This window comes from Neovison vison, chromosome 2, assembly GCF_020171115.1.
Source record: "Neovison vison isolate M4711 chromosome 2, ASM_NN_V1, whole genome shotgun sequence".
NCBI lineage: Eukaryota > Metazoa > Chordata > Mammalia > Carnivora > Mustelidae > Neogale > Neogale vison.
In genome coordinates, this window is record NC_058092.1 from 62,267,509 (window position 1) to 62,280,737 (window position 13,229).

At 35.0% G+C, this 13,229-nt stretch overlaps 1 protein-coding gene across 1 annotated transcript in view; it reads left to right on the forward strand.

Moving 5' to 3' along the window:
- Window positions 1-13,229, forward strand: part of LOC122900093 (serine/threonine-protein kinase TNNI3K) — a 349,591-nt gene that overhangs the window by 142,936 nt on the left and 193,426 nt on the right. The window contains exons 8-9 of the mRNA XM_044238472.1: window positions 4,019-4,117; window positions 11,083-11,221. Coding sequence (XP_044094407.1) covers window positions 4,019-4,117; window positions 11,083-11,221 — 238 coding nt within the window. The remainder of the gene's footprint in view (window positions 1-4,018; window positions 4,118-11,082; window positions 11,222-13,229) is intronic.

The window sequence follows — 13,229 nt, forward strand, 5'->3', positions numbered from 1 at the left end:
TGGATTAAATGATAGATGTATGTTCCAGCCTACATGTTAATACAAGTGTATTTGTCTTAGCTACATGACAGTCATATTTGTACATCACAATACATTATATTCCCATAGATTGCTTAGAGATACTATCTCCATGATGACTCCAAAAGAAATAAAGATCAATAAATGCATTCTACTCATATAAATAACATATGACATTATTCAAATAATTCCAATGTACATTGCTCTCAATGGTTAAATATTTCCTTGAGTTTTAACACAAACTAAATAAAGCCTACTGTTCAATAATGACTCTGTGGTTTCATTAAGACTTACATTTTTGACAGTTTCTCAGAAGGCCAGCACTTCATAATTAATGCTCAGCCAAAAGATTGACCTTCTGAGTGACTGGGTAAGTGCAGATTTAGGAGGAAAAAAGTTTGCTTTGGATCATTTATTGAAGCCTAAGAGCCGTTATCTTTTAGAATCAAAGTAAGTTCTGGAACCATGCCTAAGAAATTGGCACTATATGTTAACATTACAGAGTCCCTGTTACAATAAAAATGCATGCTGTCTACTTTAGTCTATGCTATATTTAAAATAAGGGAAATTGTAAAAAGCTTCATTTACTTGATCATTTGTGACCTTCTATAAAGGTTCCTAAGATTGAACTCCCAGGCATGTAAAGTCTAAGATACCAAGTGTTTTATATAAATGGCTCTGATACTCATTTCCAAGCTGGATCCATAGAGCTTCTACTGAAAGTTTCCTCTTAGTTAGTTCATTTACTTAAAGATTAGTGTTAATGAGATCAAGGTCTCACAAGGGGCCTGATGGAAAATGTTTGAAGTCAAAGGGACCTAGAATTGAATTCCAGTTCTGCCTTTACTAGCTGTAGGAACTCAAATAATTTATCTAGCCTCCTTGAGGCTTAGTTTCTTCCCTTTTAAAATGGAAAAGTAGGTACTTACCTTTCTCTGTTTTAGGGTGAAACAGGACATTCCAATTACCATTTATGCACTGAGTGCAGGGTCTGACACGCATTATGCCCTCAATAAATGTTAATGGTGTTTTTAATTTTTTTATTAGAAAATCAACTCACTATACACATTATGTATTCTATGGATCACTTGTTAGCAATATTCAAAAACAGCAAAAATACTTTTCTGGGTGTATACAGAAGCCTATACATCTGTATACATAGATATAGAGACAGAGAGATAGAGATGATATAACTATATAGAGATATAGATGATATAGATATAAATACAGTTTTTTTAAGATTTATTTATTTTAGAGAAAGGGAGAGAGAAACCATGCATGTGTGCACACAAAGGAGCAGTGGCAGAGGGAGAAGGAGAGAGAGAATTGCAGTCTCCCTACTGAGTACAGAGCCCAACCTGGGCTTGATTTCACAACCCTGAGATCATGACATGAGCCGAAGTCAAGAGCCGACACAACCGACTGAGCCACTGAGGTTCCCCAAACCTGTTTATATTTTTGAAACCACCAGAAATTTCAGATGTCCTAACAAGAATTCCTTATCTTTTTAAATCACTAGATTCTACTCCTGAAATTAATATTATACTATATGTTAACCAACTTGAATTTAAAGAAGATCTTGGAGAAAATAATTTTTAAAAAACAATTTAAAATAATTAAGAAAAAAAAACAAATGTGTATCTTTCACTGAAAGAACGTTTCCAGCTGCTTTCGATCAATCTAATGAAAATTCATGATCCTTTGATCTTGTAAATGACCTTCTTGGGTAGCTAGACAATATAAATGAACAAAGGAGTATCTACGTCCAAACTAGTTGAAAAGCCTGTAACATTAAACTCAGTCATTCTATTACCTCTAACGCATTGTCACTGATTGTATTTTATCTTCTGATTTTTGTTCACTATTAATCATCAAATCCATCAAAAACATAACTTTGATTATTTTTCCTATTGTATGTGGAGTTTCTTTGGTAAGAATTTCAAATATCTTGGAACTATAGATCTTGCTTTGTTAGTAGAAGTTTTTTTCTCAAAGCCTTCAACTCAGTTTTATTTTGGCTCCAATATAAAGTGAGTTGAGCTTTAAATCACAACTTTATTCACAAGCTCTAAAAAGTCCCCTATTTTACTGCTGCTCATGAATGGTATAAATATTTATTTAGAACAGTGATTTCATTTGAAAGACAGGAATAAAAATATGGGTGAAATCATTCTCCAAAATATTAAAATTTGGTATTTCTTATTAATTTTTGTTTCAAAAATGAAAGATATTTTCCTGGTAATACAAATCATGGTAAAAGTTATGAAATAAAAAAATGTGAAGTTCCTTTCTAATCTCACCTTATATGGCTATTTACTATTAATGCTTTAGTATGTTTCCTTCCATTATTTAAAATTATTAATGTATATACATACTTATGTATATACATAACTATTATATATGTGTGTGTGTGTATATATATGAATGCATGTGCTTATTTAACTTAAAGGTATTTCATAGACCCCTTTCCAAGTTAATAAAAAAGTGATAGTTTTGAGAACATAATATTATTTCCACAAAGAACATTACATTTTTCTTTACCATTATGTTTCAATAAACTTCTTTTACTTTAAAAAAAAAAAAAGAATTCCTTAACTTTGTATGACAATCAGTTGTAATGCTGATTGAATAACTTCTGAGAATAAGCATGCAAAACAACAGTTTTAACTCATACATGCTCAATAAATTGTGTGTTCATACATGAATAAATGGATGATTGAATGAATAAACTATTTAAAACCATAGAGCACTCAGAAACAAAGCTTGAGGCAAGAGACTAAAGATTCTGTGCTGACACTGACTTGCTCCATGACCTTGAGAAATGTCCTACTTCCTCTCATTTTCAGTTTCTTCCTTTTTCTCATTTCAGTTTCTTCATCTTTAAAAAATAGGGGTTTGAAAGGTAATGTCTGCCCATGGTCCCTCTCTAGTTCTGAAGGGCTATGATTCAAACAGGATAGGAAACTTTACTGAGGCAATTTGTTTATTTTAATAGAAGAGACGTTGGAACATAAGTCCTTGAGCTTTTAGATCCTATCTTCCTGTGTTGTCTCCTAAGCTTAACAGACTTTTGAAAATTTTCCCAAATGTATATTATTTGACTACATAAAGAATATATAATGCATTAAAATCCACAATAAAAAGGAGCACATCTGAAGGAAATGATTCCAACCAATTTTCCAGAAAGTGAGACTTAGAAATAGGTCTTTGGGAGGAGAAGAAATTTGAAGGGTTAGCCAATTTGTTACAATGCATTTGTACAATTTGTTACAATTTTCAAAGAAGATAATTGACCAATAGCTCCTTGTGTTTTTCAGTTGCTCATTTATTCATTATTTCATTCATTCATACATTCATTCATTCATTCACTCATCCACTCATTCATTCAACAAATGCTTATTGAATGATTGCTATTTGCATAGCAACAGGCCAGGTCAGGATTATAAATATGAACCTGATGTACTTTGTCCTTAAAGGATTTGTTCTTTAGTATGGATGAAAAGGAATGCATATAATTATTCAGTTGTTATACATCGCATGAAAGAAAGTTACATAAAATTTATGAAGAAGAAAGATAATTTCAGCAAGTCCATTGACAGGGAAGGGAGGAAAGTCAAAGAAATCTTGGAGGAGAAGGTATTTAGCTTGGGTTTAAATATCTGTAGTTCGGGCAAAAGATAATAACCTGGCTGAGGAAATGATGTAAACAAAGACTCAAAGGAGCAGGAAATGTAATTGAGTATATGAAAGAGAGTAATGGGAAATTCATTTAAAAAGAATACTGTCAGATTGAGAAGGCGTTTGAAACCCACACTAAGGGGTTTGGTCTTCATTTTCTAGACAAAAACAAGTCATCAGAGGTTTCAGAGAAGGGAGATGAAAGAAAACTGCTTCAGGATGGTGACTTCTGAACAAGCATTGCGCATGATGGTTGTAAAATGAATTTTGATAGGCAGATGCCCCAAATCAAGGTCTTAACTGAGCTCTCTTTCTTATCCAGGCTGCTGATGTCCTGCTGCAACAGGGAGCTAATGTCAATGTTCAAGATGCAGTTTTTTTCACTCCATTGCACATTGCAGCATACTATGGACATGAACAGGTAAGTCTGACAGTAGTATTCCCAAAGGCTGTGGGACCTTCCAGGCTTTTGTTGAGCTATCTGTTCTAGCCTCAAAGAAAGAATATTTAAGATATCTTTTGAATTATTTTTGCCATATTCTCATCACCTCCACCCTTGAGGAACTTATAGATCCTTAGAAATACTGCATCTGCCAAGTTACTCATTTTTACTGACTGTCTTAGTACCCAAGGGAGACAGTGATGTAAGTATACAATCCCAGGAATCAGTCAGCCTGAATTCAAAAAATTCCTAGCTTTGTGACCATATGTAGGTTATGTCATTTCCCTGATCATCAGTTTCTTCATCTGCATAATAGAGAAAATATTAATAGTATCTACCTCAGGGGTGCCTGGGTGGCTCAGTGGGTTAAGCCGCTGCCTTCGGCTCAGGTCATGATCTCAGGGTCCTGGGATCCAGCCCCACATCAGGCTCTCTGCTCAGCAGGGAGCCTGCTTCCTCCTCTCTCTGCTGCCTCTCTGCCTGCTTATGATCTCTGTCTGTCAAATAAATAAATAAAATCTTTAAAAAAAAAAGAAAATAGTATCTAGCTCATAGGATTGCTGATATGATGAGATATTAATTTAAAGTGTTTGGCAAATGCTCAATAACTGTTACTATGATGATGCTAGTGACAGTAACAATAAAACAAATCATGAACAATGTCCCAGCAGGTTAAAAAAAAAAAAAAAAGTGTGTTTCAGAAACTGAGTTTCTTCTTTTCTACTGTCTTGGGATGTGGTATACTGCAAATATGTTCAGGTTTTCATTTTCGGAACTTAATGTATATCCTAAAAGGGACTTTACAGGTGTGATCAAATTAAGAATCTTGAGTTGGAGAGATTATTCTGGAATCATCTGGGTGGACCTGATATAATCACAAGGATCCTTGTACTAGGGAGCAGGAAACAGATGTGACAATAGAAGCGAGAAGTTAAAGTGATACAAGAAGGGGTCATGAGCTAAAGAATGTAAGCAACTAAAATCCCTTTTATGAAGATGGTTTCTAAAGCTAAGAAGGAAGCTCCTGCCCCTCCCAAAGCCAAAGCCAAAGCAAAGGCTTTGAAGGCCAAGAAAGTGGTTGCTGAAAGGTGTCCACAATCACAAAAAAAAAAAGAAGATCTACACATCACCTACATTCTGACAACCCAAGACTCTGCATTTCGGAAGGAAGCCCAAATACCCTCAAAAGAGTGCCCCCAGGCGAAACGAGCCTGACCACTATGCGTCATCAAGTTCCCCCTGACTACTGAGTCAGCCATGAAGAAAATAGGAGACAACAACACGCTTGTGTTCATTGTGGATATCAAGGCTAACAAGCACCAGATCAAACAGGCTGTGATGAAGCTCTATGACATTGACATGGCCAAGGTCAACACCTTGATCAGACCTGGTGGAAAGAAGAAGTCATATGTTCAACTGGCCCCTGACTATGATGCTTTTGGTGTTGCCAACAAAATTGGGATCATCTAAACTGAGTCCAGCTGGCTAAATCTAAACAGTTGTTTTCATCATTAAAAAAGAAAAAAAAAAAAGGATGTATGCAACCTATAGAAGCTGAAAAAGTGAGGAAATGAAAGCCTCCAAAGAGACTGCAGCCTGCCAATACCTTGATTTTAGATTTCTAACCTCCAGAGCTTTAAGAGAATAACCTGTGCTATTTGAATCCAATAATTTTGTGGCAGTTTACAACAGTGGGAAACTAATACATGGAATAACCTAGACAATTATTTTTTTAAATCACTATATGTGCTTTAAATATAATTTGGTTTAAATACATAATTATTTATAAAATAATTAATTATCCAATATCAAGATGTTGTAATAAAGTAATACTATATAGAGAGAATGTTTTAACTGGAAAGTGTGTCTTCATTCAATGAGTAGTTTTACTTGACCTTCACGACATCCTGATGAACTTAATAAGTTACAGTATGAGTAATCTCATACCCTGGGATAAGCCTTTTATGTGGATTATTCTTTTTGGTAATTTTTCCAAAATCCTAAAATTAGTTGTTATTTGCATCTTCCTGTCAATGAGATACATGAACTCACTTAGGTCAGGTGGCATGCCAGAGTCACACAGCTGGTTAGAAGAGCTGAAATATATATTCACGCCTGTCTGATCCCAAAGTCCAAAGTTATTTGTTGTACTTAAGAGCTGCTGCTGCTGCTTCTTCCATCAGTGAAACAAATCAAAAAGTCCAGGAAATTTGCTTAAATTCAAGGCCAGGTGCTCTAACTCCGAAGTCCACTGATTTTGTAAATTTGTAACAACTTTATTGAGATATCCTTCATCAATTTAAATTGTACAACTCAGTGATTTTTAGTATATTCAAAGTGTACAACCATCACGACAATTAATTGAACAAAGTTATTACCCACAGAAGCAACCTTGTGCACATTAGCACTTCCAACTTCTTCCCCACCTCTCTCTTCTGCCTGAAGAAAATACTAATATACTTTCCATTTCTATAGATTTACCTATTCTGGAGACCTCCTATACATAGAGTCATGCAACATATGGTCCTTTGTGACTGACTTCTTTGACTTAGCATAGTGTTTTTAAGTCTCATTAACTTTATAACATGTTATCAGTACCTCCTTGCTTTTTAGTGTAGAGTACTACTTTGTTGTATGAATATGCCACATTTATTTATTCATTCATCAATTGATGGATATGGATTTTTTTTCCCACTTTTTGGCTATTTTGAATAATGCTGCCTTGAACGTTCAGGTTTTTTTTTAAATTCAAGTATAATTAACATACACTATTATATTCCTTTCAGGTGTATGATGTAATGATTCAACAATTCTATACATTTCTCGATGCTTATCAAAATAAGTGTACTCTTAATCCCCTTTATCTATTTCACCCATTCCTTCCCTACCTCATGTACAAGTTTTGATACACACATCTGTTTGCATTTCTCTTGGGTACTTCTAGGGGTGGAATTGATGTCTTATATGGTAACACCATGTTTAACATCTTATGGAATGGCCAAACTTTTCCAAAGAGGTAGATGCCTAATGATTTAAAAACCACATTATGTTCAGGAAAAAAAGCTTACATAACATAGGCCCAGGAAAAAGTAAGTCCATTGATTTTTAACCTTAACATATTGAAAGACAAAATTTTTGTGTGCGACTTTCAAACATCGCCATTTAGCTAGCCTTAAGAAACCAAATAGAACTAAATAAAACAGAAATGCACATGTAATTTGATAATTAAAACTTAACTGTTCTTTTGAAATCCTTTTTTCTCTCTTCCTCACTTCATATCTCTAGATCTCTAGTCTTACTCAAGTATGGAGTAAAATTATACCTTTTTGCCTTTGTACAGGTCATGCCATTGTACTGCCTGAGGATTCCAAGTTAAAAAATCAAACTTACTTGTGTCCCTGTGCTCTTCTAGTCATTGTGCCTTTATTTCTTTGCTAGCTAGCATATGCTTGGACACTCTCAGACCCGTGAAGCGTGACCTATAGCTAGGAAAGATTTCTCATTTCATTTGATGTGCTGCTCAGAGTGCACTGGAGTGTACTGGAGAGCTGAGCACTGAAAATGCTTCAGAACGTACAGGGTCGAAAAGCCCAGATGATGAAAAAATTCCATACTTTTCTGACTTTAGGCACAGACTGGATGTACACAATGCATGTTATTTGTAGAGTCATCCTCTTTGGTGATTAACCTCCTCACCCACTGAAACATAAAGAGCTTCTGTGCATGTTGGGTGGAGAGCTAAATTTGTTTATTTTCCCTGAATATATAGTCACAGTCTTATAAAATTATGCTAAAATGTGGATGGCCTTTTTATGATAAGGGACTCACTTTCTGTGTGCGAAGACAGCACATAAGTAATTTATGGATGCTATTGTCATTTGCTAAAATATGCTGACAGGAGAATGGTACATTCAATATATAAATGTGCCTAATGTTCCGTGTTCCTTGCCATTTGTTTATTTACTTGTTTTTAAGTGGAAGAGTAGATGTCTTGTACCAAGAGCAATATTTCCTAGCTATATAATAATAGTGCTTAATAGACAATCGATTTCAAAGATAGTTTAAAGCTGTCCATTATAAAGTCACATAACCAGAATTTATGGAGTCTTTGTAAGTGGAAATATCTGCTTAGGAATGCACAGCTCTTGAGACTAACTTTTACTGTTCCAATTTTTTCTGAATTAAGTATTGGCCTGCCCATTAGCTAACAAATAAATGGATAAAATATGCATCTTCAAAGAGCTGGAGCAAATAATCCTAAAATTTGTATGGAATCAGAAGAGACCCCGAATCGCTAAGGAAATGTTGAAAAACAAAAATAAAGCTGGCGGCATCACGTTACCTGATTTCAAGCTTTATTACAAAGCTGTGATCACCAAGACAGCATGGTACTGGCATAAAAACAGACACATAGACCAGTGGAACAGAGTAGAGAGCCCTGATATGGACCCTCAACTCTATGGTCAATTAATCTTCGACAAAACAGGAAAAAATATACAGTGGAAAAAAGACAGTCTCTTCAATAAATGGTGCTGGGAAAACTGGACAGCTATATGTAGAAGAATGAAACTCGACCATTCTCTTACACCGTACACAGAGATCAACTCAAAATGGATAAAAGACCTCAACGTGAGACAGGAATCTATCAGAATCTTAGAGGAGAACATAGGCAGTAATCTCTTCGATATCAGCCACAGCAACTTCTTTCAAGATACGTCTCCAAAGGCAAAGGAAACAAAAGCGAAAATAAACTTCTGGGACTTCATCAAAATCAAAAGCTTCTGCACAGCAAAGGAAACAGTCAAAAAAACAAAGAGACAACCCACGGAATGGGAGAAGATATTTGCAAATGACAGTACAGACAAAAGGTTGATATCCAGGATCTATAATGAACTCCTCAAACTCAACCCACACGAAACAGACAAACACATCAAAAAATGGGCAGAAGATATGAACAGACACTTCTCCAATCAAGAAATACAAATGGCTATCAGACACATGAAAAAATGCTCATCATTAGCCCTCAGGGAGATTCAAATTAAAACCACATTGAGATATCACCTTACACCAGTTAGAATGGCCAAAATTAACAAAACAGGAAACAACATGTGTTGGAGAGGATGTGGAGAAAGAGGAACCCTCTTACACTGTTGGTGGGAATGCAAGTTGGTGCAGCCTCTTTGGAGAACAGTGTGGAGATTCCTCAAGAAATTAAAAATAGAGCTTCCCTACGACCCTGCAATTGCACTCCTGGGTATTTACCCCAAAGATACAGATGCCGTGAAAAGAAGGGCCATCTGTACCCCAATGTTTATAGCAGCAATGGCCACAGTCGCCAAACTATGGAAAGAACCAAGATGCCCTTCAACGGATGAATGGATAAGGAAGATGTGGTCCATATACACTATGGAGTATTATGCCTCCATCAGAAAGGACGAATATCCAACTTTTGTAGCAACAAAAGACTGGAAGAGATTATGCTGAGTGAAATCAGTCAAGCAGAGAGAGTCAATTATCATATGGTTTCACTCATTTGTGGAGCATAACCAATAGCATGGAGGACAAGGGGCGTTAGAGAGGAGTAGGGAATTTGGGTAAATTGGAAGGGGAGGTGAACCATGAGAGACTATGGACTCTGAAAAACAGTCTGAGGGGTTTGAAGTGGCGGTGGGGTGGGAGGTTGGGGTACCAGGTGGTGGGTATTATAGAGGGCACAGCTTGCATGGAGCACTGGGTGTGGTGAAAAAATAATGAATACTGTTTTTCTGAAAATAAATAAATTGGGAAAAAAAAGTAAAAAAAAAAAAAAAACTATTTTCAAAATTATAAATACCTAAAAAAAAAAAAATGCATGTTCCACATTGGTGCTACCACTTCTGCTAACATTTTATTGAGTGCCAGGCACTTTTCTAAGTGTTTTACATGTGATAACTTATTTAATCCTTGTAACAACCCTATGAAGTGGAGCTATTGTGATTCCCATCTTAGTAATGAAGAAACTGAAGTTTTGAGAGGTCAAATAATTTTTAAAGGTGATAAAGCCTAACTTCAGGACCCTTGTTCTTTACCTACCATACTCAAGATGAAGTTTCCCACATCCCACACAGCTAATTTATGCCTAGAATTTCCACCAAATATGTACCATATAGTTGAGATGTTTATTTGCTACCACATAGAAATTCAAAATAGTTTTAGAGTTTGAATTCACTTTTATGCTAACACCTCAGTGGTCATGAGGTCAGTTGAGGGTTCCTCCCATAAGAGTTATTTTGATGGCACAAATTCATTCTTATTTACCTCTCAGTATTGTTGTATTGACTTTTGAAATAGCCAGAGGAGACAATGTCAAATTTAGAGAAGTTATTTGGAAGGTTGTAAGTGAATAGGTAAATAATTTAAAGAAATCTTGTAAATTATCTGAAACAATCCCTGGAAGATTCCTAAGTTGTTTAATACTTCATCTTTCTCTCCCTTTGAATGTGGATCTCAGCTAATTGAGGAAGATGCTGCAAGCAAGTGCATCTATCTCCCCTTTACTCACAAATCCAGAAAAGAACCCAGAACTCCAGTAGCAAGATAACCATCTATGACCCATTATGCATGGAGTTGCTGTGAAAATCAAGAAGCAAGTAAACACTGCTGGCTCTGGCCAGAAAAAAACTTTGGAAAAGATGGTTCAGGGAAGATTATGGGTGACTCTAGGGAGGATTATTTATGCACAATGAAGAACTAACCCTGAAATTGCTCTGATTTTAGACTTCTTGTTAAGTGATGGAATAATAAATTCTTTGTTGCTTAGGCCAATTGAGTTAGGATTTTCTGTTATTTTCTGGTAAAAATAATCTAAGACAAAGCTTTAATGATATGTCTTCTTTCATATTTTTTGAAAGCTTTGCATTATCGTTTGACTTTTGGTACTAATTTTAAATGAATGGATTCTTTAGGTAACTCGCCTTCTTTTGAAATTTGGTGCTGATGTAAATGTAAGTGGTGAAGTTGGAGACAGGCCCCTCCACCTAGCATCTGCAAAAGGATTCTTTAATATTACAAAACTCTTGATGGAAGAAGGCAGCAAAGCAGATGGTAAGATTATATGTTTAGAAGACATTTTTTTTTTTACTTTATGTGTATTTTTTATTTGCACTTTCCTTATTTATTAGAGAATACTCTTGAAGCTGATTAATTGCATATACTAATTTATTCCATAAATTATAATTTATTATTTTAATGTAATAACAATCTATATGTCAATCATTTCATATTCATTTTAACATCTTAACATATTAGATGCTTCAATAAAAGTAAGTGGTTCCGTTAGATAAATCATTCTCATTTTGCTATTTTTCACTAATCCTTTTTTTAATTGAGGTAAAATTTCGTATAGCAAAATTCTCAAATCTTAAGTAAATGTTGACTTAAGTGAATATTTACTATCCATGGAAAACCACCCAGATCAAGATATTGAATATTTTCATTTGGAAAATTGAACTCTGGAACATTCATTTGTGCCCTCTTCTCAGTAAATATCTTTAACCACAAAAGTTAATCAATATTCTGGCTTCTATTGCCATAGGTTAGTTGTTTTTTCTGTTCGTGGAGTTCAATACAATTTAGTATTGCCTTCTTTTGACTGATAGTATTATTTTAGCTTTTATCCATGTTTTTGCATGAATCATAATTTGTCTTTTTTTATTGCTAAAGTTGTATGACTATTCCTCTATTTGATTATCCATCATCCTCCCAATGAATGCTTGAATGTTTCTAGTGTTTGGCTTTTATGAATGTGTAGATGCCAGAAACATTCAATTCTTTTTTGTGAACATGTATACTGATCTCCCTTGGGGGGAATATATATATATATGTATGTGTGTGTATGTGTGTGTGTGTGTATGTGTGTGTGTGTATATATATATGTATATATGTACATATATACATATATATATACACACACATATATACATATACATATATATTTGCTATATGCATATGTTTTACTTTATAGGAAATTAGAAACAGTTTTCTTAAGTGTTTGTACTATTTTTACTCCCTCAGCAATATATGAGAGTTCCAGTTGCTCCCTGTATCCTCCCCAATATTGGATATTACAATTATTTTTAGTGAAACAGCATTACAGTGTGATCAGGCTGAGAGAAAAAAAAAACTTTAGGACATACAGAAAGATTTTAGGATATGGTTAATAGAATAGAATTTCCCACAACTTTTAATTTTCTTAATTATAAGATGAATTTTGGAAAATCAATTAAAAGTAGGATGTTGAAAAAAGTTATTTCTTTCTCTTTCTTTTTCTCTTCCTTACAAACTTTATTTTCTGACACGAATTCACTCAGAGTTACATCTTGTCATTAAATTCTCTCAGGCACATCCAACATTCTTCCATTGACCCCCAAGAGACCTAATTAAAAACCCAGCTGTAAGAGCTGCTGGCCTTTGCAGCAGAAACTATGCACATTTACAAAAGGACAAGGTTGTCAAAGCTCTCAACTGCCAGTGCCTTGGTCCAAAATTGAGATCAATATTCAGTTAATAAAACTAATCAATGTTTTCACCTACACATAAGGAAAAGGTAAAGCCTTCCAGAGATACATATGGGAAGAGGCTTAGGCAGTTTCCATGTCGGAAAAAGGGCCATTTTACTTTCTGAAGTCTGAGAGACATAGTTGGTGTCATTTTCTATGAGCCAGTATGCAATAACTGAGGTATTTTTGTCTATAGCATTATCATAAATAACCTGTGTTGACAGGATACAAGAAATACTGTTCCTTAGACCTTGTTTAAGCAGTCTCTTTGATTTTGTTGGTTTACAATAGGCAAAGGTACACCTGTATGAACCACTGAACACATAATTGTGTTTTTGAAACTGCCTCGCTGTTCCAGAGGGCCAGAAAGAGCTCACTTTTTTTCCTTTTATTATCGATGCCAACCTCAGCTTTTTATTCCTCTGTGCAACTCCAAAGCTCAGTGGTGTCAAAATGAGTATCATTGATCAGCATGTCTCCAGGATCAAAGTTCTCTTCTACAAAAGGCATTGAAATGTATACTGCACCTGTCTTCCCCCTACATGCCAGCATCA